This window comes from Suillus discolor (assembly GCF_016758755.1).
Source record: "Suillus discolor strain FC423 chromosome Unknown F5147scaffold_84, whole genome shotgun sequence".
Taxonomy (NCBI): domain Eukaryota; kingdom Fungi; phylum Basidiomycota; class Agaricomycetes; order Boletales; family Suillaceae; genus Suillus; species Suillus discolor.
The window spans coordinates 104,370-128,999 of record NW_024541331.1 but is presented as its reverse complement, the minus strand read 5'-3'; the positions used below and the strand labels follow the sequence as shown (position 1 = coordinate 128,999).

At 47.9% G+C, this 24,630-nt stretch overlaps 10 protein-coding genes across 10 annotated transcripts; 6 read left to right on the top strand and 4 right to left on the bottom strand.

Annotated features, from left to right (window-relative positions):
- The first annotated feature begins 396 nt into the window (after positions 1-396).
- Positions 397-2,020, top strand: F5147DRAFT_642556 (uncharacterized protein). Its single transcript, XM_041433095.1, has 4 exons — positions 397-413; positions 493-1,113; positions 1,167-1,611; positions 1,661-2,020. The coding sequence occupies exons 2-4, from the start codon at positions 529-531 to the stop codon at positions 1,906-1,908; spliced, it is 1,278 nt and encodes a 425-aa protein (XP_041287236.1). The 5' UTR covers positions 397-413; positions 493-528; the 3' UTR covers positions 1,909-2,020.
- Positions 2,021-2,950, bottom strand: F5147DRAFT_720860 (uncharacterized protein). Its single transcript, XM_041438842.1, has 3 exons — positions 2,728-2,950; positions 2,575-2,677; positions 2,021-2,518 (listed from the first exon to the last, which is right to left on the bottom strand). The coding sequence occupies exons 1-3, from the start codon at positions 2,881-2,883 to the stop codon at positions 2,211-2,213; spliced, it is 567 nt and encodes a 188-aa protein (XP_041287235.1). The 5' UTR covers positions 2,884-2,950; the 3' UTR covers positions 2,021-2,210.
- A 966-nt stretch (positions 2,951-3,916) lies between these two features.
- On the top strand, positions 3,917-6,034 carry F5147DRAFT_421535 (uncharacterized protein). The gene is made up of 7 exons (XM_041429743.1): positions 3,917-4,207; positions 4,258-4,311; positions 4,367-4,386; positions 4,438-4,726; positions 4,781-5,142; positions 5,196-5,461; positions 5,520-6,034. The coding sequence occupies exons 1-7, from the start codon at positions 3,961-3,963 to the stop codon at positions 5,680-5,682; spliced, it is 1,401 nt and encodes a 466-aa protein (XP_041287234.1). The 5' UTR covers positions 3,917-3,960; the 3' UTR covers positions 5,683-6,034.
- A 563-nt stretch (positions 6,035-6,597) lies between these two features.
- Positions 6,598-7,801, bottom strand: F5147DRAFT_779323 (uncharacterized protein; the record flags this gene model as incomplete). Its single annotated transcript, XM_041442276.1, has 2 exons — positions 6,598-6,618; positions 6,695-7,801. 2 exons carry the CDS (start codon positions 7,799-7,801, stop codon positions 6,598-6,600), a joined length of 1,128 nt encoding a protein of 375 aa, XP_041287233.1.
- Positions 7,802-8,725: 924 nt separating this feature from the next.
- Positions 8,726-10,301, bottom strand: F5147DRAFT_720845 (WD40-repeat-containing domain protein). The gene is made up of 6 exons (XM_041438841.1): positions 10,080-10,301; positions 9,810-10,029; positions 9,446-9,755; positions 9,306-9,388; positions 9,130-9,254; positions 8,726-9,077 (listed from the first exon to the last, which is right to left on the bottom strand). Exons 1-6 carry the CDS (start codon positions 10,295-10,297, stop codon positions 8,816-8,818), a joined length of 1,218 nt encoding a protein of 405 aa, XP_041287232.1. The 5' UTR covers positions 10,298-10,301; the 3' UTR covers positions 8,726-8,815.
- Positions 10,302-10,519: 218 nt separating this feature from the next.
- Positions 10,520-12,580, top strand: F5147DRAFT_779321 (uncharacterized protein; the record flags this gene model as incomplete). Its single annotated transcript, XM_041442275.1, has 7 exons — positions 10,520-10,796; positions 10,848-10,922; positions 10,947-11,199; positions 11,250-11,264; positions 11,314-11,435; positions 11,493-12,274; positions 12,332-12,580. The coding sequence occupies 7 exons, from the start codon at positions 10,520-10,522 to the stop codon at positions 12,578-12,580; spliced, it is 1,773 nt and encodes a 590-aa protein (XP_041287231.1).
- A 2,127-nt stretch (positions 12,581-14,707) lies between these two features.
- On the top strand, positions 14,708-17,264 carry F5147DRAFT_421444 (uncharacterized protein). Its single transcript, XM_041429741.1, has 6 exons — positions 14,708-15,046; positions 15,105-15,459; positions 15,510-15,524; positions 15,574-15,695; positions 15,753-16,534; positions 16,592-17,264. The coding sequence occupies exons 1-6, from the start codon at positions 14,776-14,778 to the stop codon at positions 16,835-16,837; spliced, it is 1,791 nt and encodes a 596-aa protein (XP_041287230.1). The 5' UTR covers positions 14,708-14,775; the 3' UTR covers positions 16,838-17,264.
- A 310-nt stretch (positions 17,265-17,574) lies between these two features.
- On the bottom strand, positions 17,575-18,878 carry F5147DRAFT_821060 (uncharacterized protein; the record flags this gene model as incomplete). Its single annotated transcript, XM_041443695.1, has 11 exons — positions 18,790-18,878; positions 18,705-18,733; positions 18,616-18,646; positions 18,528-18,560; positions 18,401-18,477; positions 18,292-18,369; positions 18,126-18,228; positions 17,962-18,072; positions 17,865-17,905; positions 17,783-17,808; positions 17,575-17,716 (listed from the first exon to the last, which is right to left on the bottom strand). The coding sequence occupies exons 1-11, from the start codon at positions 18,851-18,853 to the stop codon at positions 17,575-17,577; spliced, it is 735 nt and encodes a 244-aa protein (XP_041287229.1). The 5' UTR covers positions 18,854-18,878.
- A 1,588-nt stretch (positions 18,879-20,466) lies between these two features.
- F5147DRAFT_720823 (uncharacterized protein) lies at positions 20,467-20,850 on the top strand. Its single transcript, XM_041438840.1, has one exon. It carries the CDS (start codon positions 20,518-20,520, stop codon positions 20,818-20,820), a length of 303 nt encoding a protein of 100 aa, XP_041287228.1. The 5' UTR covers positions 20,467-20,517; the 3' UTR covers positions 20,821-20,850.
- A 1,108-nt stretch (positions 20,851-21,958) lies between these two features.
- Positions 21,959-24,332, top strand: F5147DRAFT_840458 (uncharacterized protein; the record flags this gene model as incomplete). Its single annotated transcript, XM_041444293.1, has 6 exons — positions 21,959-22,559; positions 22,612-22,960; positions 23,010-23,024; positions 23,075-23,211; positions 23,269-24,050; positions 24,108-24,332. Exons 1-6 carry the CDS (start codon positions 22,283-22,285, stop codon positions 24,330-24,332), a joined length of 1,785 nt encoding a protein of 594 aa, XP_041287227.1. The 5' UTR covers positions 21,959-22,282.
- Positions 24,333-24,630: the final 298 nt, after the last annotated feature.

The window sequence follows — 24,630 nt, the reverse complement described above, 5'->3', positions numbered from 1 at the left end:
ACGTAGACATTGTAGGGTGGTATGTACAAGGCCGCACCACTAGCGGTAGTCGACAAGGAGGATTGATGGAGGAGATGTCAACTGCGAGCGGGGGTCTGGCGCTGTATTTTGATGTGATGGGCAGTATGCAAAGAGATGGCGGCGTTCACGTTGGGCACAAAAAGATGGCACAGGATGGTGTACGCAATTTGAACTCGACGGGAGGATAATGTATCTTTGGGCCTTGGCCAAGTTCTCCGATGCAGTCTTCGGGGTTGTACTAATCACTTAGCAACGTTAACACGGTTTCTGAACGATTGAAGAAGGTCATACGGCATGGACAGAGATCGTGTCATATGCGTGCATGAAGGTACCATAAGATATTACGTTCCCTGTTAACAAATAACAAGGAGGCTATGCGAGGGCAATGCCGGCTATGTAGAAAGTTGCAATCGAAGAGCATACAGTCTCGTGAGAACTTGGTTTAACGCCGCAGCTGCGGGGTTCGCTTACATAGTAGCACCTCTGCAGGCCTGCCATATCCTTCGTATGCGACGTGCCATGTCTACGCATTACGCACCGCTGCCAACGCAGCAGTCATCACGAGATGTTGATCGTGAACTCAACGACGCCTTTGAGTCCGACGGCGATGATGATGAGGATTACATTGACATTGAACGCTCTCCATCTAATCACCCGCGTGCTGAGACGCTTCCCTACGTCGCAGATCCCCCCAAAAGCATGCCGTGTAGTACGACAATTCCTTCAATTTATGACTTCGAGCGGAATTACGATTACGACCGTCCGCCCCCTGGTTCTCCCCCACAGCTTCTAGCGACTGCTTTACCCAACGATATTGGCAATTCGAATGGTGAATTACCAACCTCTCCTTTGGGAACGACATTACCACGACCATCATTCTTGCGCAGGGCAGTTGGGGCTATCTTACCTACTCACTATGTCCGCGTACCGACCGACGAACCACCTGCTGGGGTGAGAGGTGGAGGGATACAGAATGATGGAGTGTTCTCAAATGTTGTCGTCAAACCCGCCTCCTCAGTCTCAGTGCCAATACAAGCTGATGATGGCAGCATCTACATGGTCCCTGAGGACACGCAGAACAATGCTCCACCCGTATGCCTATGCTTACTCATTTTCTAATATACCTCACCTCATTATCTTTCAAGTCTTATGCGACAGCCCAAGCAGATGCTGTACCCCCGTATTGGGACACTATCGTACATGCTCCTTCCGGAATGGATAGCGATGCTGGGATGATTGTCGGCGATCTTCCCTCGGGCTCCATCCTCGCATTCCTTTCGAACCTCTTCGTCTCATTTTTCTTCCAGTTCATCGGCTTCCTCCTCACATACCTCCTCCACACCACACACGCCGCAAAGTATGGCTCGAGAGCTGGCCTTGGGATAACATTGATCCAATATGGCTTTTACACTCGTTCTGCAGCAGATGCCATGCATCCCACGGCTGATGGCAATGGCGTTCCTGATGTCCTCATGCTATCCGCCCCGCCTTCATCTTCATCCTTGGCTCCCATGCCTCAGGACAATACCAATACCATTGTTCTCAGTATGTCATCACGAGAGTGGCTATCATTTCTTTTGATGACTCTCGGTACGTGTTTCCTGTCTTCATTTTTTTGTTTACTTACTCCGTCTCGCAGGTTGGTTTTTGCTCCTTTCCTCTTTGGTCGGTTTCTGGCGTGTGAAGAAGTGGGAATCTGCCATCCGTGCCTCAAGTGCACACGAACCCCAATCACCTGAGGATATTGCTCGTGACATCGCAACGAGGAGAAATATCGAGCAGGCGTTCAATATTACACCGCTTGAAGAGAGTGAGCAAACGTTTCTCACAGCCACGACACAACAGGAGCATGTGGAGGCAGAATTGCGAGCTGCGCATCTATTGTGATGACACCGTCACTGGTGTTGTATAGTATACTTTTGGATCTGACCTTTTTATTCAGAGATGCGAGAGGGTGATGCAAGTGTTAGAGCATGATATGTGTCTCATCTTCCTGCTCTCCTTATGATACCATCACCGGTTGCTTTGCCTAATTAATTATCCGAAGTACATTGTAATTAAAGTATGGATATTTCTACCAAATTTTCAAGCTGCAGTCCATAGGGAACTGGAGAGTCGACCGCTTAAAGGTTGACACGCGACATGTGCAGAACGATAAGATGATAAGGGCGAATCACCTTATGGCAAAACTAAGTGGTATCCATCGCATCGTCTCTCCCCTCGTCCTGAGGGGACGTCTCCTTCTCCTTTCCCTTCCCCTTGTCACGTCGTTTCTTGCGTTTTCGAGATCGGGGCTCTGTAACACTCCCAATCATGCGTCCGAGTGAATGACCAGCAGCTTCCGCTTGTGCCCCATTGTGAGAAGAGTTCGCACCGACAGCAGGAGCCTCTTCCAATTGTTCAGGGGCCTTCTGCCGTAGCTGCACCTCCTTGAATCGGATACGTCGTTCAGTGACGCCGACGTGGGCCAAAGCTCGCGTATTTCTTTCGGAATCATCTTTGATCGACAGAAAATGTCAATTTAACTTGATGATGGACAAAACATTTACGTACTTTTTCCCTCATTGAACAAAAGCTCCGAACCAAGGAGCGTATCATGCCTACCCCTGAAGAAGGAGCCAGAAAGCTGCAGGAATGGCGTAGGCGTATCCAAGCCCTTTTTTTGCCTTGTAGTGATGGCTATGATATATGAGGTTTTATGCTTACTACAAGCCTGTAGGTTGAGCTGCTGGGAAGTAGGGTTGGCTCGACAGTACCGAGATCAAGCGTGACGTAGAATTCTTCGGTGTCTGATGAATATTCTTCATCGGGACCAAATGAATCTACTTGGCGATACCCGGTGAAGGGGTATGTGGTGGACATGGCGCCCTAGGCCTGTGGCTGTCGTCGCTAGTACTTGACAGATAAGGTATTTGAGGACGTAAAAAAGTCTATATAGTGTTGTTTGGATCCAAAGGTTTTGCCAAACAAATCACTAGTCACGTGCTATTTGAAAATCACATTCAATCACTGCCACTGGAACTTCTGAAGGAGATATTCTTGTTCATCGTTAACAACATATCAGTCTGTGGAGCAACCTTTGTCTTAGCCAGCTATTTCAGCTCTCCTATAGTCCTTCAACCGGAAGCCAGTATTGAGCTAAATCTGCGATGGACAGGAAGGGTTAAAACTGGAGCACAGGTGGACGAGAATATTTGGTCAAAGTATTGCTCAGGCAGATGCGCGACAGATATGTAAACAACAACGCCAAGAGATTCTATGAACCAATTCTCCGACATCTACGCGATCATGGACAGCTGGTCGGTTTCAAATTCTCACCTGACACGCATCCTTTGCGGTTCACTTCAGGAAGTTGCTCTTTTCTGGAGATCATCGTTGTATTCTACCATTTATATCGACGATTCTTCTCCATTGCTTATCATCCTCGCACGTGGGTTTGTCGAAGTGCATATACCGGAAGTTTATGGCAGCGCACTTCAAAGTGGAGTGCCGTGCTCTATTTCCAGGCTCGGGACTTGTGTAGTAAGGTAAGTGCTTATTTTGTACTCCAACCCCTCTGACCGCAGCGCTGTGAAGATGTTCGCACGGTATGTGAGAGACACAGGTCCTTGAAGGGCGCCCCAACTTGTCCAGATAGATAGTTGGGAATGCATCACATGGGTCCTGCACAGTTCCTTGAAATTGAAGTGCTTGCGCCGATGTTTTTCCGCTTCTTAAAATGATTTGAGCCTAAATAGTATCTAACCCGTACGTGGTGCCTTCTGATGCCATCGGGCGGGTCCCGACTGCCTCACACCAAATAGGTGGCGTCACCGTGCACGATACCCGGATCTTTCACTGGAGGCTCATCAGGCATTGCCCTGAGTTTTACATAGCGTAAATACTCACCATCATCCCCACACAAAGATTCTAATTGAGCTCCCTCAAGCCTTCCCCCTCATGGACACATACGACGACTCAGAGACTCCATTTATTCCTACGTTGGGTGCCAAACCACGAACAACTAAAGGAAGAAAACTATCTCGCAGAACGATATGCGCTGCTCTGGCAGGTATATCCTTGCTTGGCTTTGGATTTCTCCTACTCAAGCCCTCGAGCCATCTGGACACACCGAATGTGCCTTCACATTCTGCCGCCTCCAACTCGCCGTCATATCTTCAAGGTCCACCTACCCAACGCTTTCGAGGTCAGTTAATCGGCGAAAACATCACCTGTATCTCACAATAATCGTCTCAGACAACCTTCGTAACGACACAAAATACATTACATCGTTTTCTTCAGCGGGATGGAGTACGTCCATTCTAGCCAACTGCCACTTGCACCACTGATCACAGCTACTTGTTAGCGAATGACGTGATGACCTATGTAAGTCAACGATCCACTTCCAACATTCTCCCCGTTCCTCACAAATACTAGGGCAATTTAATCTACCTGGCACTCCTAACAGAACGTATTCCCATCATTGCAAAATTCCTCTCTTCTCATATCGACTCAAGTGAACCTCCATTTGCTTTTGGGGAAGTTTTTGATGTCCCTCGGCTTAGCCAAGCCATAGGCATCCCCGTACTTGAATGGCACGAAGTAAAGGACTCGGAAAGTCAGGTTCTCGATGATCTTGGTGGTTGGAGCGTCTGGGAAAGCGTTGAAAGATACAAGGAGGATCCCCGTCCTCGTGCAAGTCCCATCATAGATCGCCTCAAGCTCGGTAAGACAACTTCGAATATTTCTAACCAGTGAATTAACTACGTGGTCATCACAGATATTTCGTGGACGCGAACCCCAGATTGGGTCAAGCTCACACCTCCTGACATAATAGACGACCACGCCTCGTTTTGGTCCCTTGCAACACTTGCGTTTCCGCAGGCTCGCTCGGAAAGCCTGAGATTACCGAATCATCCTTCTCCTCAGCATCAGGTTTCACTTCCCCCAGACGACCAGCTACTATGCTTCGATTTTCTTTACTTCATAGGCGCCCAACGTCCATGGGAATGGGAGATGGATTATTCTCCTGCATGGAGATTTGTAGGCCAACACATGCGATGGAATGTAACCATGGAAAAGCTTGCCGATGCGCACGCCCGGCGTGCCATGAATGTGCCAGTCGACGAACCAGTACCTCCCGTGAGTGGAATTTTCGGGTATAGGCTGATCCGCAGATTTACCAACTTTCATAGTATATATCCGTTCACATACGGCATGGTGACTTCCGCGATCAGTGTCATGGCCTTCCTTTGGATCAGTGCTTTGCCTCCCTGTCTATCATTGCGCGCAGGGTATCCGAGGTGCAAGAAGAACTTCGCACGCAAAAAGGGATCGAGGCCACACATGTTATCATGACGAGCGATGAGTCTGACCCGGAATGGTGGTCAGAGGTCCGGGCATTGGGCTGGACGTGGGTAGACTATGCGACAGACCGGACGGAGGAAATCTATGGAAAGTGGTGAGTCAATTAAATTTCATTTTTTCATTCTCATGCTAGAAACTGTTCCTGTTACCAGGTATCCGGTGTTCATCGATGCTATTATTCAGTCGAATGGAGCGGGCTTTGTTGGCACTCGTGGGTCCACAATGTCCAATCTGGCTCGCCGCAGAGTGCAGACGTGGCACAATGGACCAACTCGGATCGTCCAATGGGGGTGGCCGGGCGCTGATGACCATTGATGTGATCGGAAATTCGGAATCGAGATGACCTTGCGCGCCGCAAAACTCGCTGGCCGAAATGATTTCTATTTTTCCAATGGGCATAATCTCCGGGCTCGAATTCACAGCGGGAGGCAACAAAACCTCCATGTATTTATTCGCTAATGGTACTGGGACTGAGATCCAGTACCTCATCACGCATTTCGTTCATCTGCTGCTCAAGTGTCGAGGACACTCTTCCTCACTCAATAGAGCACAAGATTATATTAAGACTACCTAGTCAAACCGAGATATACTACGAGTATACCATACGCACTGTTGTTGGGCTAACATTACAGCGACGATAAACGAGTTCATGTATTTTAATTTTTTGGAATAAACCGTCTTTTGCTCTAGTTGTGAAGTTTATGATAAGAGGCGTACTTTTATGCAGACCGTATTCTCAGGGGCAGCCTAGATTATATTCAGCTTGCAAAGACCAGCATCAAATCTCTCAGTATGACGGAGGCTTTTCTGTCACCTGTGGGTGGGTATTGGAAGGTTACGAAGATGCTATGGTGGTATAGGGGTTTGTCTCGTGACATGCGCATCCGAACCAAGTCGTGCGACGGGTATGGCATTCAGTCACCAGTAGCGTATGTTCACCTGGCGGTCTGGAATCCTTGTACACAAAGGCACGCCTGAACTCAGGATCGGAAGGTATTCGAGGGCCATACGACTGAGGATCACTGAAAAGGAGAACGCGTTAGTATATCACTCAAGAGCAATTCTTAAACTCAGCAACGTTGCGTATTGGGAAAAGAAAACGACGCCACAACGAAAATTGAATGCAGAGTGAATGTCCTTGATCATTACAATCCATAACTAATATACAAACAAATATCATGCATGTAAGCTGGGGTCATATCCGTAGCGAATGAGATCTCATCCATCCAACTACTCTTTCAAGCTCAAGAACTTTTTGATCATAAGACATCTGCACAGCAGCGATTAGTAACTTGATCACTGACGCGAGATAAGAGAAGGGACGTACCCGTAAAAATTGCAACAACTTGTGATCTCTCGAATGTTGTCTTTCGAGAGAAATTGCCTTTGTTCCATGAGTGGTAGGATGGGGATCATTGACACACGGAGGAGGAATACGCCTGCCAGTGGAAGGCATAGAGGCAGCAAGAACAGATAGGTAAGAGGAGGGAGATGCGCTGCCAGAGTCATAGATGGTCGACTCGGCGTGCGTGCGGTACGCCGTGGAATAGATGATGGAACTTTCCATAAAAGGAGTTTGTGAAGTCCCATAGACGGCTGCATCATCGACAACCATCTCCATACAGTGGCGGGATACTGGTTCAGGTGTGACGGGTGGATGACCCAACCAGGTTATGTTGTTCCACGCACGAATCGGCTTCGGCGCTACGATCTGGAAATGGGTGCCCATGTTGCGCAGCGGATATACTGGTGGCTGGCCAATAGCTCCATAGTCATGACGATCGCCTATTGGAATATAGACTTCATCATCTTCCCGACGCCATTCGTCCCATTCAATCCAGTCGTCTAGGTGAGATTTCTCACCATCGTCCCAGGGACAGGTGACTGCGAATAGAGCATTTTCGTATTGAATGTTGGAGGACTCCTCGTTGGATTGCACGAGCGTAGGCTGAGTCGAGCGGGTGGTTGAGGTAGCCGATAAATCTTCATGGACGACTGCCATGACAGTAGTAAAATGATCCATCAAAATGTCCTGCTCCTTTGCTAGTGCATGTCGCCAGTAATTCACGAAGTAGTCCGTGTAGGTAGGAGTGCGGTTTGGGAAGGACAGGTTGAGCCAGTTTGAGGAAAGGCTAGCAATAGCATTCAGAGTCAAGGGGTCGCATGCGCTAGCATCTTCAAGTAGACTCATAGTCGCCTTGCGTTTGGAAAAGCGCCCGCGCTTAGCATGCCTGCGCTTAAGTTTCCGGGTAGTGGAATCATTGGAGTATGCAGAAAAGCAGGAGGTGTCGGGTGAAATGTCCTCAGTGACGATAGAGAAGGAAGACATGACTTCGGCGCTGGAGGTGCTGGTCCCGTAGGCAGAATGTAAGGGAGCAAAGTCGGAATTCTGGAGCCTGCCAGAAGTAAGGAGTTGCTGCATTTCGAAAGCCATGTTTGAAGATGAAGTTGAATGGATATGCAAGATGGAGTTGTAAGTCAAGTTATAGAACGATGCGAAAATCAGAATGCGAGATTATATACTGTGACCAATATGCACGGCATTAAACTGAGACATATGAGCGACGTCATGATTAGAATTGAATAGAGTGCCCCCTAGTCTGAATCATAATCACTCACCTGAGACATCCGCACTTACGACATCTGGATGCATAGTCTACACCCAACAGCTTACGTAGTGAGCGAAAAGGAACGACTGCCTCCATGTTCCGACCATGATAGGCGACCAAGTGAGACTTTGTGAGCGCAGGTGCCAAGCTCGACCAGGGAAATTCGTGAGTTTGGCGGTTGCCAGCATGCTTCGCAAACCCCACACCCTTGAACTCGCTTGCCATCAACTTTACTTCTCCCATCGATGAATCTGGTCCACATGATTTGAACGTCGCATGCGCTAGGTCACTTATCATGTATTCCAGTGCCTAGGCGGCGTTGTTGAATGAGAATCCTTTTTTCAACGTCATCGCTGAGGACCCGACGGCGCCCTCAACGTTTTCGTGTGCTGCAACGATTGTGCGATGTCCGCGATCCACAGCGCCCCGCGCACTCCCGTCATCACTCTAGGATTTATAGTATCACTGAACTGTTGACCTCCAGGCGAGTGATCAAGAGGTGGCGTTGGTTTGTCAGTCATCGGGCGACGACTCTGGGTAACGACGATTATGTATAGGAGGCGTCCCGGTTGGCACCCTTTCAACGATGTTGGGAAACATCTTTCTCGACAAGTGCAAGATCTGAGGGAGGTGAAAGTTCCGATGTTCCAACAGATTTGACCTGCTGACCATCTCTCGGGTGTCCTCGGACAGGCTACTTCAAGGTTGCTTTGGCTTATTTGACGGGCTGGCTCAGCCACGCCTTATTTCAGACGACTGATTGCGGCACACAAACATACAATTAATTAACAAGCAAGGAGCATGCCACGTCCTCATTTTACCGTGGGCATCGGTTCAACTTATGTGCTTGTCTTCTCGAAGTCCATCAACGCCCATATCGACACCTTCGCATCTGTACTACCAGCAATCAACCACCGACCACGGGTATGCTTTTCCTCGACGGTAAATTCATCCTCATCAGTAGAGGAGTCGTCCTCTTTCAAGTCTCCACAAAGAGGTACATGGTCAATATGAGAGGCGAACGTAACCGTCTGACATCCTTGCTTGTGGTGTACAAGGGTTCCCAGCAACTTTAATGTCTTTGTTGAATATAACCGCACTCTGCTTTACAAGTTAGCTCGATTCAAACGACACGATCTTCCGATCAACTGACTTGCCGTCCCATCCCCCAATCGCGCATACTCTCCCGTCGCTCCGTATGGCAACAGCGCCATTTCCTGCATGTTTGGTCTTGAATGCAGTTCCTGCGGGAGTGGATTCCGATGCCTCCTGAGTCTTCTGTTCAGAATCTCAGAGAGCAAACTCATGCAGGGCCACCCGAACACGAACCATAAGATCATATCGTCCCACTAAATGGTCCGCCGACACTGTCAAAGCAAGAGTGCAGTCTGAAGAAACTGCCATAGCCATCACTTAAAACGACAACTTACGTCAGAATCCCTATGAGAATGTTACATATTTCGACGAACCTGATTCTACGTGAAGTTTGGATTTCCACACGACTTCCCATCCACGGCCCTCGATAGTCTGTTTGGTCTCGCGTGCAGTCCGCTTTCGCAGGACAACGCTTCCATCTTCGTATGCGCATAACAGGTGCAGCTCTCTTGCTGACGTAGAGGACGAAGGTGCAGACAACGCAGAGTAAAAAAGATGCATTGACATGATGATCCCGGATTTACTGCCTGACCTGCCATCCGAAAAGGTTGTTGCGGAAGTGTCTAGCGGATCACCTATAGCAGCGTGGAGCCTTTGACACGATGGAAGTGACCAGATATCTGCCTGGCCAGTTCATACTGAGATCACGCCGTACCACACACCAAAAGGATTACCTACAAGAGCGGATTCCACGAGGTTCGGAACGGCGAGTAGACCTTCCTGCGCGCTCGCCCCTGCTAGGGTAAGGAGAGAGAACCTGCAGTAGTTAAGAGCGTTGACATCCATAGTATAACATGTTGTTGGTGTTGATAGATCTGACAAAGTCGCAGGTTCTTGTCTAATGGATGCGGACTCTTCGGGTCGAGCCCAGACGTGAAGTTTATTATCCCTCCCGTGTCTAGTCACAACATTAGAAAAAATGCCGGGACAAAACAGATAACTACTCACGTTATGATTTGAGAACCCCATTCTTCGATGCCCAGCAGGGAGTCGGTGTGAGCTTTCCATGATGCGAGTGGTCGCAATGAGCGTGTGGAAGTGACAATGACTTGTCCCGCAGTATCTCCGGAGTAGATTCTCTCGTTGTCTGTCGAAATGGAGAGAGTGCTCACTGCGCTGGAATGTGAGCGTAGCAGATGAATAGGTGAAGGTGCTGGCAGAGCCATACACACTCGCGCGCGGAAGTTGCCGTGCCCCCGTTTAAACAATTTGAAATTTGAAATTTGAATTCCGTCGGAGAGTCGTGCCAAGCCGAGTATTATGATGATCAGAATTTCACTGGCAAGAACCCCTTGATGATCCATGGACGTTGCTGAGATACTGCCGCCGCCACAGCAAGTATTACTACGGTATTGATAAAGATGCGATAACACCCAGCGGTCATCACAATGCGCTCTCATTCAACCCTCGTAGCAGCTCTGAGCCTAGGGTCAGCAGCTCTGGCACTTCATGACCAATTCCCTGTCAACACTGCTGATGAAACTTGGGTTCGACCCTTGGATATCACCAACTTCGACAATGATAAACCACATTCAGATAGTTTCGGTTCGAAGACTGAGCAATGGAGGTTCGACGAAGGTCCTGCCGAGAACGCGACAGCAAACTTGATCTTCGACACTGTCCATTCATTTCTCCAACACTGGCCAAACACTCGGTATCGTAATGGTACGTCTCCGCCGCTTTCTGACACTAGAAAAATGTTCATCTTTTTCGTAGGACATAACATAGTACCAGGAGTGATTCCAACCGGTACTTTGTTGTATCGCGGCACCATCCGCAATACAGTACCCAGTGAGCCCGACTGAGCTGCTACAGACCCAGAGCATTCTCTTGTTTTTGCTCGTGGAAAGGATGGGGGTGGTTGGCAGCTCACGCTGGCAACAACGCGACCTCTCAAGGTCTTGTACTTTGATGGAAGTAGTGCCGCCAAGGTAGCCGAGGGTACAATGGATACGCAGGATATAATAGCCTGGGGAGAAGTGCAACCCAAGCGATTCTTTGATGAAAGATCACGGATTGAAGATCTCTGTGCGTGGGGAAAGGAGTTCGGAATCGACGGTTTCGCGAGGTTAGCGAACTTATCTCGCTATGATACATAACTGACTCTCAGACTTTCAGGATGGAAATGAACTTGTGCGCATGTTCTTATGCTGTGTCGCACCTCCAATTGACGAACTTCTAGTGAAGTTATGTTGTGTGATTTTACGGCTGGTATTGAGCTAGTATCTTTCTTGTATATCCGACTTTCACCGACGGACGAGAACCCTTTCCCTCCTTTCCCTCCTCCACCGAAATCTGAGGCCCGTCAGTATTTTCTTCTTGTGTTCCAATATGACTGAGGTTTTATGTTTCTGGGCGCAGGAGTTCACAGATTCGAAGTCATGCACTCCGGCTCGTGGCACAATCGCTACCCAGGAGATTCTCGCATTGTTCTCGACCTGACTGGTCTTGTCTCGCTGTATGATACCGCACTGGCACCTTCCCTCGTCCCGGTTCGCGAGGGGCTTGAACGGTGGGACCACCGGGTGTTAGGAATATCATCAAACGACATATCGAAGGTGATGGAAAAGCTCACCGAAGTCATTAGTCGACCACACCCGACAAACAGCGGCCTTGACTGGAAGACCCTTATCCACGTCATCGTCGATCGATACGCAAACCGACTTGAGTTGATGCAATATCTCCTGAATTTCACCTCATCAGACCCACAAGAAGTCCTTGAACGAGCAAAACTCACGCAAATTCAGCTCCGTGTTATACTTATGCCGTATCTATTAGATTCCACTGTCGTCCCTAGTGCAGGCACTTCAGGCGTAGATGCCTTGCAGTGGGCGTCCCCGATCTTCAGGTTATGCGCCACAACACATACTTCCGTGATAATAAACCAAATACTCTTTATGACGCCTTCGGAACACTTGCTGCTGAAAGCTGTCGAGGACACAACGAGAGAAGTCTGCCGTGTCACCACGAGAATGTGGGCCGTAGGTGTCATGAACGGGCTCGACACTCTTTTCCCTATTGAACTGAATGGAGAGCATGATGTCCTTCAAATAATGAATGATCGGAGACAAGACATCGAGAAGCTAATGTCTTGGTTAGACTGGAGTATATGGATTAAATGCCGACCTGCTTGCGGCCCAGAGGTGGGATCCAAACAACTCATTTCCTGGCGCACCAGACTAAGCATGATCTACTTGTAGGAGATTTGTTATCTTCCTACTTGGCCCGAAGATGCCCCCAGGCCAAGGCCTCCACATCCACGTCCACCTCCGCAGGACCCACGGAACAGCACGGATGCACCAGCAGAAGTACAGGATCTTGCTGATCGAATCAGGCGCCCACCCAAATGTCCAGTAATTGCAGATCCATTTGTCTTCATTGAGACATCAGAGGAATGGAAGAAGCCTCAACCGAAATGCATTAGGCGCCTCTGGCCGTACGAATTGTGATTCGTAGGCCTTCACATCGTTATTGTAATTGTGGGTCATCTAACAGACGTACATTTTTCTATTAACCCTAGGCACTGTAGAATACGAAGGTGCAAGCAACGCAGAGTAAAAAAGATGCATTAACATGATGATCCCGGATTTGCTGCCTGACCTACCATCCGAGAAAGCTGTTGCGAAGGTGTCACCTTGCTTTCACAAGCAAGGTCATATGGCATGCGACAAAATCATGAGTGTGGCTGTTCGTTATGATACAACTGCAACAGCTCAATTCCGCTCTAGACAAATTAACAATGAAGGAGAATCGGAGATCATAGCTGCAGTAGGTGACGAGAAATTGAATAGAGCTAAAAACGAAAGCGCAGTTGAATGTAATGGCTAGCGTGCAACACCCAGCGGACACATCTGCAACGCAGAATAAGGCGGCACGCCTTCATGATCCGCGTCTCTCGTTGCTCTTGAAACTTGAAAACGCATTGCATGAGCCCGCTCTTAACGAAATTCGAACTTTGCTATTTATGACTTCAAACTTTCACGAGTGGAAAGCGAAATCAAAACAGTTTACTGGAATCAGTCCGACACTCTGCTGCCAGTTCTTCAATCTGTAGTCATCTCAGCAGTGGATGTGAAAACTGCACGATTACGAGACGATGAAGAAAAGCAGTTGAAAAAAGTTTGCTTGCAACAAGAGCGGCACATTTCTGTTAAATGTAAATTGCAGGGTTAAGCAGCGAAACACAAACGACTGTACAGTCACCCGACAACACCTGCAACGAACTTGCAACTGTGTCTGGACCAAACTCTAATACAACACTAGATAACTTGTACACATTGTTTCTCGAAAGGCAGAGAATAGGAATTCCAACATGCCATGTCTTAGCGCAGATGTCGAGCATGTGCATGAGCCACGAGACTGTCAAAGGTAGTAGAAATAAGCACAAATACGCCAAAAAAAACAGTGTTAATCGATTTCCTGGTAAATAGGTTAGTCAAACCTATGCACGATCAAAGCTAACTCACAGAGCAGCATTATGCACAACCACATGTTGTAAAGAGGGAAGACTGAGTGTATACTGAAAAAATACCAGTCGCAGTATTCTCACTGAAACGTTATGAACTGTAGTAGCTGAACTTAGCAGTACAAGAAACGAAGAAAAAAATAACTATCGCCATGCGTCAGTACTGCATTAATGGCCACCGCAAGACTCGAAGTCAGAGATGCAGAGTAAGCAAGGTCAAATTCGGCAACGCTGAACCCTAGTGACCTATAGCAGCGTGGAGTCCTTGACACGATGTAAGTGACCAGATATCTGATTCCACGAGGTTCGGAAAGGCGAGAGACTTTCCTGGCGCTCGCCTCTGTTAGGGCAAGGAGAGAGAACTTGCAATAGTTAAGAGCGTTGACATCCATAGAGTAACAAGTCGTTGATGTTAATAGATCTGGACAAGTCACAATTTCTTGTCTGATGGAAGCAGACTCTTCGGATTGTGCCCAGACGTGGAGTTTATTATCCCTCCCATGTCTAGTCACAGCATGTGAAGAAAATGCCGAGGCAGAAAAGATAGCTACTCACGTTATGATTTGAGAACCCCATTCTTCGATGCCCAGCAGTGAGTTGGTGTGAGCTTGCTATGATGCGAGTCGTGGAAGTGACGACAGCTTGTCCCGCGGTATCCCCGGAGTAGATTCTCTCGCAGCTCGCTGTCGGTCGAAATGAAGAGAGTGCTCACTGCGCTGCGTATAGGTTACGGCGCGGAAGTTGCCGTGCTTCCGTTCAAACAGCCTCTAGGTCGATATTACCAGCCTGGGACAACTGGGCCAAAGTGCGGGGACAACGTTCAAATTCCGCTTGATGTTTCGGCCAGTGCCAATCAATCCCACCAACGTGCCCGCCACCACCACCATAACATTCCGTTGGAATGGTGCATGTTCATGCTCCGCCTCAACTCTGTGTGCCTGCTGCTCTCAGACCAGAGAGATCATCTAAGAGTCTACCCTTGGTTGGATAAGATATTATAATTCCGGAGAGTCTGGCGAGCATCCGGATCTTCACTGACAAGATCCCCTGATGAGTCATTCATAGACGCTACTGAGATATATGTGCCGCCGCAGTAGCTTTAGCCTGCTATAGCAAGTATTGGTTTGTCACACGTTCAATACGTTGATAAAGATGCGATAACAACGAGTGGTTATCCCAATGCGCTCTCATTCTCTCGTGGTAGTTCTGAGCCTAGGGTCAGCAGCTCTAGCACTACATGGTCAATTCCCTGTCAGTACTGCTGATGAAAGCGCTCGACCCTTGGATATCGCCAACTTGGACAATGACAAATCATATTCATATAGTTTCGGTTCGAAGACTGAGCAATGGAGGTTTGACGAAGGTCCTGCCGAGAATGCGACAGGGAACTTGATCTTCGACACTGTCCATTCATTCCTGCAACACTGGCCAAATACTCGGTATCGCAATGGTACGTATCACTTTCCACTGCTTTGCTAATGCTGGACAAATGTTTCATCTTTTCATAGGACATAACATAGTGCCAGGAGTGGTTCCAACCGGTACTTTGTTGTATCACGGTACCAACCGCAATACGATGCCCAGTGGGCCCGAATGGACTGCTACAGACCCAGAGCATTCTCTTCTTTTCGCTGCTCGTGGAAAGGATGGGAGTGGCTGGCAGCTCACGCTGGCAACAACGCGACCTCTCAAAATCTTGTACTTCGATGGAAGTAGTGCTGCTAAGGTAGCCGAGGGTACAATGGATACGCAGGATATAATAGCCTGGGGAGAAGTGCAACCCGAGCGATTCTTCGATGAAAGATCGCGGATTAAAGATCTCTGTACGTGGGGAAAGCAGTTCGGAATGGACGGTTTCGCGAGGTTAGCGAACTTATCTCGCTATGGTATATAACTGACTCTCAGACTTTCAGGATGGAAATGGACTTGTGCGCATGCTCTTATTCTGTGCCGCACTTCCAACTGATGAACTTCTAGTGAAGTTATGTTGTGCGATTTTACGGCTGGTGTTGAGCTAGTATCTTTCCTGCATGTCCGACTTTCACCGAAGGACCAAGACCCTTCCACTCCCTCCCTTCCTCCATTGGATCCTCATAACCGTCAGTGTCATCTTCACATATACCAATACGACTAACGTTTAATGTTTCTGGGCGCAGGGGTTCGCAGATTTGAAGTCATGCACTCCGGCTCGTGGCACAATCGCTACCCAGGAGATTCTCGCATTGTTCTCGACCTGACTGGTCTTGTATCGCTGTATGATGTCTCACTGGCACCTTCCCTCGTCCCGGTTCGCGAGGGGCTTGAACGGTGGGACCATCGGGTGTTAGGAATATCATCGAACGACATATCGAAGGTGATGAGAAAGCTCACCGAAGTTATCAGTCGACCACACCCGACAAACAGCGGCCTTGACTGGAAGACCCTTATCCACGTCATCGTCGATCGATACGCAAACCGACTTGAGTTGATGCAATATCTCCTGAATTTCACCTCATCAGACCCGCAAGAAGTCCTCGAACGAGCGAAACTCACGCAAATTCAGCTTCGTGTGATGCTTACGCCGTATATATTGGATTCCACTGTCGTCCCTAGTGCAGGCACTTCAGGCGTAGATGCCTTGCAGTGGGCGTCCCCGATCTTCAGGTTATGCGCCACAACACATACTTCCGTGATAATAAACCAAATACCCTTCATGACGCCTTCGGAACACTTGCTGCTGACAGCTGTCGAGAAGACAACGAGAGAGGTCTGCCGTGTCACCACGAGAATGTGGGCCATGGGTGTCATGGACGGGCTCGACACTCTTTTCCCTATTGAACTGAATGGAGAGCCTAATGTCCCTCAAATAATGAATGATCGGAGACAAGACATCGAGAAGCTGATGTCTTGGTTAGACTGGAGTATATGGATTAAATGCCGACCTGCTTGCGGCCCAGAGGTGTGATCCAAACAACTTCTTTCCTAGCGCACCAGACTAAGCATGATATACTTGCAGGAAATGTGTTATCTTCCTACTTGGCCCGACAATGCCCCCGGGCGAAGGCATCCAGGTCAACCTCCGCAGGACCCGCAGAACGCCACGGGTGCACCAGCAGAAGTACAGGATCTTGCTGACCAAGTCAGGTATCCATCCGAAAGTCCAGTAATTGCGGATGAATTTTTCTTCATTGGGACACCGACGGAGGAATGGAGGAGGCCTCAACCGAAGTGCATTAGGCGCCTCCCGCCGTACGAACTTTGATTCATTGGCCTTCACATCGTTCTTGCAATTGTGAGTCATCTAATAGACGTACATTTATCTATTAACCCCAGGCCTCTCGAGGTTTACGGATGGGTATTAATGCTGGTGGAATGCAAATTCTAACATACATAAGCACGAATTTACCTCCAAGTTGCTCTTCCATTCTGTTTCACGACGCTATCAGCTTTACGTGGTTACCATCTACACCTTCCAGCACGCTGTCCAGCACTGACGCAAGCTTTCATCCTGTTACCATTTCTCATTGCTCCTTTTCGTTCTTTCGTTCCAGTACTATATGGAAACCACCTGTACTTTTCATGGATTGGTTGCTATCCAAAATCAATCTATCAATGACAATAAAAACTATTAAAAATACAACGGCTACATCGTTCTACCTGACGGTAACTTAGCGGTAGTATTTGGAGGGAATACAGCTTCCGTCGCGGACAGGGTCTATTCAATGCATGTGTGTTTCACAGTGATCATATATAGCAGGAGCAGAATTAGATCATCGTTAATTTTGGTTCTAGCACACTCAAATTCTGAATGCCTCCGCCGCCGCTTACAATGCAAACCATAGGCGTTAAATAGACCAAGATGCTCTTACCACCCCGCGACAAATTCGTCCTATAAATTAAAGCACGTAACAAACTCTACTAAATCCACCCCCACCAATTATCTTGTACAGTTCAAACTTCGCTCCACGAACGGCACCGAATAAGCCACAGAATAAGACATCACACCGAGTGATTTGCAAATGACATGTCGGACATTGGAACATGCACGAGGGCACTAGTAGAGTCGTGTGGATGTCGGTTCGTCTTCCAGAGATGGAGGTGCATGCGCGTGGCGAGGATTGCAAGGATCATGAACTCAAAACTATACGTGGATGTACGTTTCGGGTATTGTTAGCAGGAATATATAGCAGAATGTGGAGGTGCGTACTCATAGAACACGCTGTGGTAGGAGTACTGGTGCGCAGAACATCAACAGCTCGGTCAAAAAGATATTTAATAGATTCACGCACATCGAGGAGCAGCGATGTGAAGATGTTCGCTGCCGAGAACACTTCAGAACAGAGAATGGATGAGTGCGGAAAATGGCGTGTACAAGTGTTGACTCACGAAGACCACATGCATAATAGGATATGTTATGATTCACCAGGACAGCGTACAGACCATTTGAATTTGTCCGCCAGCTCTGTATGGCAGGTATGAGCGTGAGGATCATGAGTCCTGGGAAGAACACCTGTCAGGGCGTGTTTGTACATATATATGCTCTTGGTTACCCACCCAGTTCGAATACAGAAAGGAGAAGAAATGGTATAAAGAGCCAGTAATTGCTCGAACTCCGGTAGCACCCTGTGATTCCCGGGATTGCGCTAGTCGCATCTGTAAAGTGAACACGATATTTTAGTAGTCGTGGAACACCAGAGGGAAGGAGAGAACACATACGTGCTGCAGAGATGGTAGTGGAGAAGGTAATGCCAGTGGAAGCTCCAAGAACAGCCTAGCTGATACATCTACCACTAGCTGGGGTATGGTGAGTGGATTAGGGACTCACAGACAAGGTCAGCACCATGGCTACAAGCAAGAATCTATTTCTGTTCCAGAGCGCATATGTTCTGAGAATAAAAAAGCCTGGATGAATCAGATCAGAAACATACATAGTACAAGGGAACGAGAGATACATTCGGAGAAAATAACCAAGACTAGGTCAAGACCTGTGAGAGAAAAGTAGTAGCCTTCGGCAAGGATGTATACGTATTATGCACGTACCTGGATTAATATTTTGCAACACCCGGCATTTCTGGCGAAGGCATGCAATAAGTCGTTCGTTCTCATTAATCCTGCACTGCAACACATACAGCTGGATTCTCATTTGGGGCAAAGCTCACTGAAAAACAAGTGTTAATTCATCATCGGGGTGATGTGTGCTGGAGTGGAACGCACTATATAGATCAATGGCGAGAATGATAAAGGGGAGGTATCGCGTAACGATATACATGATTTTCATCTTGCCCCAGTGCGATCGAAGCAAAAATGTCCACTTTGCGCAGCATATAAAAACCGGGGTGTATCATGGAACAAGCGTGTTACCTCTTCATGAAACGAACATGCATAATCATAGGTCTGGATAAGCGAGTTTGACAGCGGACGTGGATATATCAGAATAAGCCTACCCATATTGTAGCCATTGACGCTGGACTGTGTTAGGACAAAGACTGTAAGGTTCGGACAGTACGCACTGAATATGTACTGATGGTACATGACTTGTCAGTTATGATTCATCCTTATGTCGACAAGGAGACACACCGTAGCGAACTGCAAGCTCCTCGCTGCTGCGATATCGTCTGTCGAATACTCCATCTAGAGGTCAAAGATATGTTTCACACACACATCGTGCGCCTTCTTAGTTCTTATGATGAATGAGCTGTGAACTCATCAAGGTGGCCGTGTAAACACTGGATCATATGATTTGTGTTTAAACTTGGCTTGCTATAATCGTCGTGATGGAGCGTTTTATCATCATGATTCGACACTGGATGTCACTACCGGCCGGGGAGCGACTTGATAGAAGATACAGTTGCACCTGAGGTAGTAGTTTTAGCAAAAATCATACTCTATTCCGAGGCACATGCATTCTTCGATCTTTGGTCAAACTCCATAGTAATAAATGCAGAACGCACCCGTTGAACAACTATATATAACTTACATATGCATAGGTTTGATCAAATGAAGCACAAATATTGATTCGGAAATTTGCCTCGTACTGGCTGTGAAGCAGTTTGATACGTTATCGTCACTTGAAACGCGAAGACCTTGAAAGGAACTTTCAAAGTTGTAGTTTGAGAGATCAACTTGAACTGCCCTTGGACCAAAACAACGAATAGCTGCCGGCTCGGTGTCAATTGTGTCCAGCCCGCATTTTCGTGCCCAGCCTGAGTTAGTGTAGGTACTAGGGGGCAAACCTATTTTCTCGGGACGACGAAACTCTAGGCTGTATGCATAGACTGTGTGTACAACGCTCCTAATGATAACATTTCAGCTAATGTTGCCTCGTCCCATCCATGATCCCCACCATCGTATTAACTGGCACCTCACCTTCATCTAGAATACCTGTAGTATTAGTATGACTTCCTTCAAGTTGTTCGACCCGATCCAACTCGTCAAATTCCCTCCAGCACTTCAACTTCGTCAATGTCGTCAGGCGAGGCACTCTCTGGACCAGCAAGAAGGTCATCTGCATCACGGGGCTCGGTCGAGAGCGGAGTTGCCCGCGCGAGCCACTGCCAGACTTCATAAAGTTATACTAGTTGCATTTGGACCTAGCACATGATGCGGGAGGGGGCAGGTCGGAGGTTAGGTGTGGTAGGTAGAAGGGTCAGGCGCGATGCATTCATGTGCAGTAGCAGACACGCATGTCACCAAGGTGCTTAAGGTCGTACATGAGCAGAAAATAATACCTTACCGAGCGGCCGCGGTGTTGTAGGCCTTGTCAATGACTTCTGCTGTAAGGCACGTGCATTGTTCTTACTAAAACTTGGAGCTGAAATACTTCAGATTCCAGAAGGATAATACGGTGCGCACCTAGTACGACTCGAAAAAATTTCAATAACAAATAAAAGTGGCGAACTGAAGTTTTCAAATTCTGATCTATCGATATCAAGATAGCTGTGAATGTACCGCGTTCTCCTTTTGTTGTTTATCGCTAAGACGCGCGAGGGAACAACGGTTGTCGACGAGGCTTGTTACCCACTGACTCGGTTCGGACTTCTATCAACTCGGTGGGCCACGTATGCATTAAGACAGCTAGCTCCTTTGGTGGACCACGCATGCTCAAGACATAGCTTGACGCCCTCTTCTGTGGAGTATAAAAAGACAGCATCAAAAATGAAGTTACCAACAACCTCCTTAAGCGAAATCAACTCATCATCATGTTTATCCGCCTCTCTACTGCTTTTGTTATGCTCCTCGGCCTGACGGCCCTTGTCAGCGCAGTGCCGGTAAGCCTTATTTTGTTTGGCACCGAATGTGCCGCACTGATCGTGTGATGTATGCAGGACAAGGTCAAGAGAGAGGTAAGCCTTGTTTTGCTTGAATGTCTCAAACTTACCATATAATGCATGCAGCCTGAAGCAGCTACTATAACCCCCCCTTAAGCCTTGTTGTAGGCAAAGACTCCCCGATGGTTAGTAACACTTTTTTACACCAAATCTCGTCGTGTTGACTCGCGGCGCATCGTATATAGTGCAACTGCTATGTGAAATAGAGCCTGTATGCAGAACGAGTTTATAAGAAAGATAGAAGTAACGCTCGCAGGATATAAGGTCATGTAGAGTCATACCAGGCGTATTATCGATTGTGTTTGAGTCTGCGCGTCTGTCAATCAAACTTGCGTGAAGCTCCGAAGCCCAACAGGGACAAGTACTTGCATGCATAAAAACAAGTGCTCAAATATTTGCTGGTGAATGCGGCCGGTCCCGGATGATGCTGTCCTCGACCTCAGGATAGCTTGTTTCGTTTGTGCTAGTACAAACACCATCTGCCTGATGGTTGTGAATATGCATCATAGAAAGACATCATCGTAGAGACCTGGCACTTGTTTATTGCCCTGCGGTACAAAACCTAATGAAGACAATACAGCTGTACCGTGGGAAAGGGAACTGTAGGTATGCTTGCACCCGCAGGTTGATTACTTACATGTTTTCAAAACGACCTGCTCAAGCTGGCGGGCGTTAAGAGAAAACAACAGACCCCATCACACAAAGTTTGATCAAGAAATCACAGAGTCACTGACATCGAATGAAGATATTCGTTCATTCACGCAAGAGAACAAGCATGAAGTGCCAATGGTTTGCATTTTCCTATTGGCAGAGCATAATATTTTTAATATATTGCTATCATTAGGCTTCGCTGAGGGCCTGGGCATCTTCTGCAGATAATCGAGTGGTAACCGGAAAGTATGTTTAAGCACGAATAACTGGCGGATCAGTGGCTATTGCGTCCACATGTTACTGCGCGTTTTTCGCTGTTCGATGTTGCAACGATCTGCGCATGTGACGGTCCTATGCCACGTAAGTACTAGTTCTCTGCATATGTGCATGAGTAGTGCGTATTGGGAAAATTGTCGTGTTCAAGTTTTATTGAACGTCAACTGCACCGCATTTACCTGTTCGCATGTCCAGTACTGCAACTGCAGTGTACCCGGGAGGTCTGGCTCACTGGTAGGTCCTCCATATATTACATCTCCGCGAGTTTTGGATGGAGTTCTAACAAGTTCAGCCACTCTCCCTTCGGGCGAGTCCTGCCGTGGACCAGGCACAACCAGTTTGGCTAGACCGGACGGAAAAACTCCCGAGTTCTGCCAGAACACTAGTGACCACACATTGCTTGGCACCGATAAAGATGCGATAGCATCAATAACTTTGGAACAGTTCTCACAATGCGTTATCACTCCCTTGTGGCAGCTCTGAGCCTCGGGTCAACAGCTCTAGCTCTCCATGACCAACAATTTCCCGTTAGCACTACTGGAGAAGCTTGTGTTCGACCCTTGAATATTGCCAACTTGAACAATGACGGGTCACATTCATTTATTTTAGGTTTGAAGAGCGAGCAATGGAGGCTTGAAGAAGGTCCTATCGAGAACACGACAGGGAACTTGATCTTCGACACTGTCCATTCACTCTTACAACGCTGGCCAAATACTCGGTATCGTAATGGTACGTCTTTGCTGCTTTCTCACACTTGGAAAAAATGTTTATCTTTTTATAGGACATAACATAGTACCGGGAGTAATTCCAACTGGTACTTTACTTTATCACGGGACCGTAAGCCATACAATACCCAGTGGTCCCTTCTGGGCCGCTACAGACCCAGAGCATTCTCTTGTTTTCGCTCTTGGATATGGGAGTGGCTGGCAGCTCACACTGGCAGCAATGCGACCTCTAAAAGTTTTGTACTTTGATGGAAATAGTGCTGCCAAGGTGTCCGAGGGTACAATGGATACGCAGGATATAATAGCCTGGGGAGAAGTGCAACCCGAGCGATACCGCGATGACCAATCACGGATTAAAGATCTCTGTAGGTGGGGACAGGAGTTCGGAATCGATGGTTTTGTGAGGTTAGCGACTCATATCGCTATGGTATATATCTGATTCTCAGGTTTTTAGGATGGAAATGGACTTGTGCGCACCCTTTCAATCCTATGTTGCACTTCCAGCTGACGACCTTCTAGTGAAGTTATGTTGTGTGATGTTACCGCTGGTGTCGAGGTAGTATCTTTCTTGCATGTCCGTGTCTCATGGAAGGATAGAATCCCGTACCCCGGTGTTCCTTCCACTCCCTCTAATCCTGCATTGGATTCTGATATCTGTCAGTATTTTGTTCGCGTGTTCTAATACGATTGACGTCATTTGTTCCTAAGCGCAGGGAATCGCACATTTGAATCCATGCACTCCGGCTCATGGCACAATCGCTACCCAGGAGATTCTCGCATTGTGCTCGACCTGGCTGGTCTCGTCTCACTGTATGATATCGCACTGGCACCTTCCCTCGTTCCTGTCCGCGCAGGGCTTGAGCGGTGGGACCATCGGGTGCTCGGAATCTCATCAGAGGATATATCACAGGTGAAGAGAAAGCTGGCCGAGGTTATCAGTCGACCAGATCCAAGCAGCGGTATAGACTGGAAGACCCTCACCCACGTCATCGTTGATCGATATGCGGATCGGCTCGAGTTCATGCAACATCTCCTCAATTTCACCTCATCAGACTCGCAAGAACTCCTTCAGCGAGCAATGCTCATGCAGAACCAGCTCCGCGTTGTGTTTGCGCCATATATATTGAACGCTACTGTCGTCCCCAGCGCAGATACTCCGGGCCTACCTCCATTGCAGTGGGCATCCCCAATGTTCAGGTTATGTGCCACAACGCACACTACTGCGATGATAAATCATGTACCCTTGATGACGCCTTCAGAACGCCTGTTGCTCAAAGCCATCGAGGACACAACGAGAGAAATCTGTCGTGTCACTACGAAGATGTGGGCTGTTGGTGTCATGAGCGGGCTCGACGTCCTTTTCCCTCTAGAGCTTAATGAGGAGGAGCTTGATGTCGCTCAAATAATGAATGATTGGAGACAAGACACCCAGAAGCTGATGTCTTGGTTAGACTGGAGTATATGGATTAAATGCCGACCTGCCTGCGGCCCAGAGGTGGGATCCAAATAATTTATTTCCTAACTTGCCGGACTAAGCACGATCTTTTTGCAGGAAATGTGTTATATTCCTACCTGGCCCATCGATGGCCCTGAGCCATGGCCTCCACATCAATCTCCGCGGGACCCAGCAGAAGTAAAGAATCTTGCTGATCTAGTCGAGCATCCACCCGAAGGTTCAGCAAGTGCAGATGGATTTTTCTTCATTAGGATACCCACGGAGGAATGGAGGAAGCCTCAACCGAAGTGCATTAGGCGTCTCTTGCCGTACGAATCTTGATTCACGTCGTTCTCGCAGATGTGGGTCATTTAATTATTTTTCCATTAACCCCAGGCCTCTCGAGGTTTACGGATGGGTATTGCTGGTCGAGTAGAAATACTAGTATATGCGTGTGGTACAACACCTAAGGCCATCAGGAAATCATGAGTTCACCTTTAACCCACTTTTCACACGACTTGTTGTTGTGACTCTTCAAAATCTTCATCGTGCCAAAGTCTGGTTCGGTCCGGTTCTTGGGGCAAATTTCTGAATGCCAAACTGAACCTAACAGGGGACTGGTCATGAGTTTTGCCGATTG

Excerpts from the sequence above, each read along its gene's own strand:
- F5147DRAFT_642556 (XM_041433095.1), top strand. The coding sequence starts at position 529 with ATGCGACGTGCCATGTCTACGCATTACGCACCGCTGCCAACGCAGCAG. Across the intron at positions 1,114-1,166 it reads CGCAGAACAATGCTCCACCC|TCTTATGCGACAGCCCAAGC; the intron begins GTATGCCTATGC and ends TTATCTTTCAAG. Across the intron at positions 1,612-1,660 it reads ATTTCTTTTGATGACTCTCG|GTTGGTTTTTGCTCCTTTCC; the intron begins GTACGTGTTTCC and ends TCCGTCTCGCAG.
- F5147DRAFT_720860 (XM_041438842.1), bottom strand. The coding sequence starts at position 2,883 with ATGTCCACCACATACCCCTTCACCGGGTATCGCCAAGTAGATTCATTT. Across the intron at positions 2,678-2,727 it reads GCTCAACCTACAGGCTTGTA|GGCTTGGATACGCCTACGCC; the intron begins GTAAGCATAAAA and ends AGGCAAAAAAAG. Across the intron at positions 2,519-2,574 it reads TTTGTTCAATGAGGGAAAAA|ATGATTCCGAAAGAAATACG; the intron begins GTACGTAAATGT and ends TGTCGATCAAAG.
- F5147DRAFT_421535 (XM_041429743.1), top strand. The coding sequence starts at position 3,961 with ATGGACACATACGACGACTCAGAGACTCCATTTATTCCTACGTTGGGT. Across the intron at positions 4,208-4,257 it reads ACCTACCCAACGCTTTCGAG|ACAACCTTCGTAACGACACA; the intron begins GTCAGTTAATCG and ends TAATCGTCTCAG. Across the intron at positions 5,143-5,195 it reads TCGACGAACCAGTACCTCCC|TATATATCCGTTCACATACG; the intron begins GTGAGTGGAATT and ends CAACTTTCATAG.
- F5147DRAFT_720845 (XM_041438841.1), bottom strand. The coding sequence starts at position 10,297 with ATGGCTCTGCCAGCACCTTCACCTATTCATCTGCTACGCTCACATTCC. Across the intron at positions 9,756-9,809 it reads ACCTCGTGGAATCCGCTCTT|GCAGATATCTGGTCACTTCC; the intron begins GTAGGTAATCCT and ends TGAACTGGCCAG. Across the intron at positions 9,255-9,305 it reads TGGGACGATATGATCTTATG|AAGACTCAGGAGGCATCGGA; the intron begins GTTCGTGTTCGG and ends GATTCTGAACAG.
- F5147DRAFT_421444 (XM_041429741.1), top strand. The coding sequence starts at position 14,776 with ATGCGCTCTCATTCTCTCGTGGTAGTTCTGAGCCTAGGGTCAGCAGCT. Across the intron at positions 15,047-15,104 it reads AAATACTCGGTATCGCAATG|GACATAACATAGTGCCAGGA; the intron begins GTACGTATCACT and ends ATCTTTTCATAG. Across the intron at positions 15,696-15,752 it reads TCCATTGGATCCTCATAACC|GGGTTCGCAGATTTGAAGTC; the intron begins GTCAGTGTCATC and ends TTCTGGGCGCAG.
- F5147DRAFT_720823 (XM_041438840.1), top strand. The coding sequence starts at position 20,518 with ATGTACCGCGTTCTCCTTTTGTTGTTTATCGCTAAGACGCGCGAGGGA.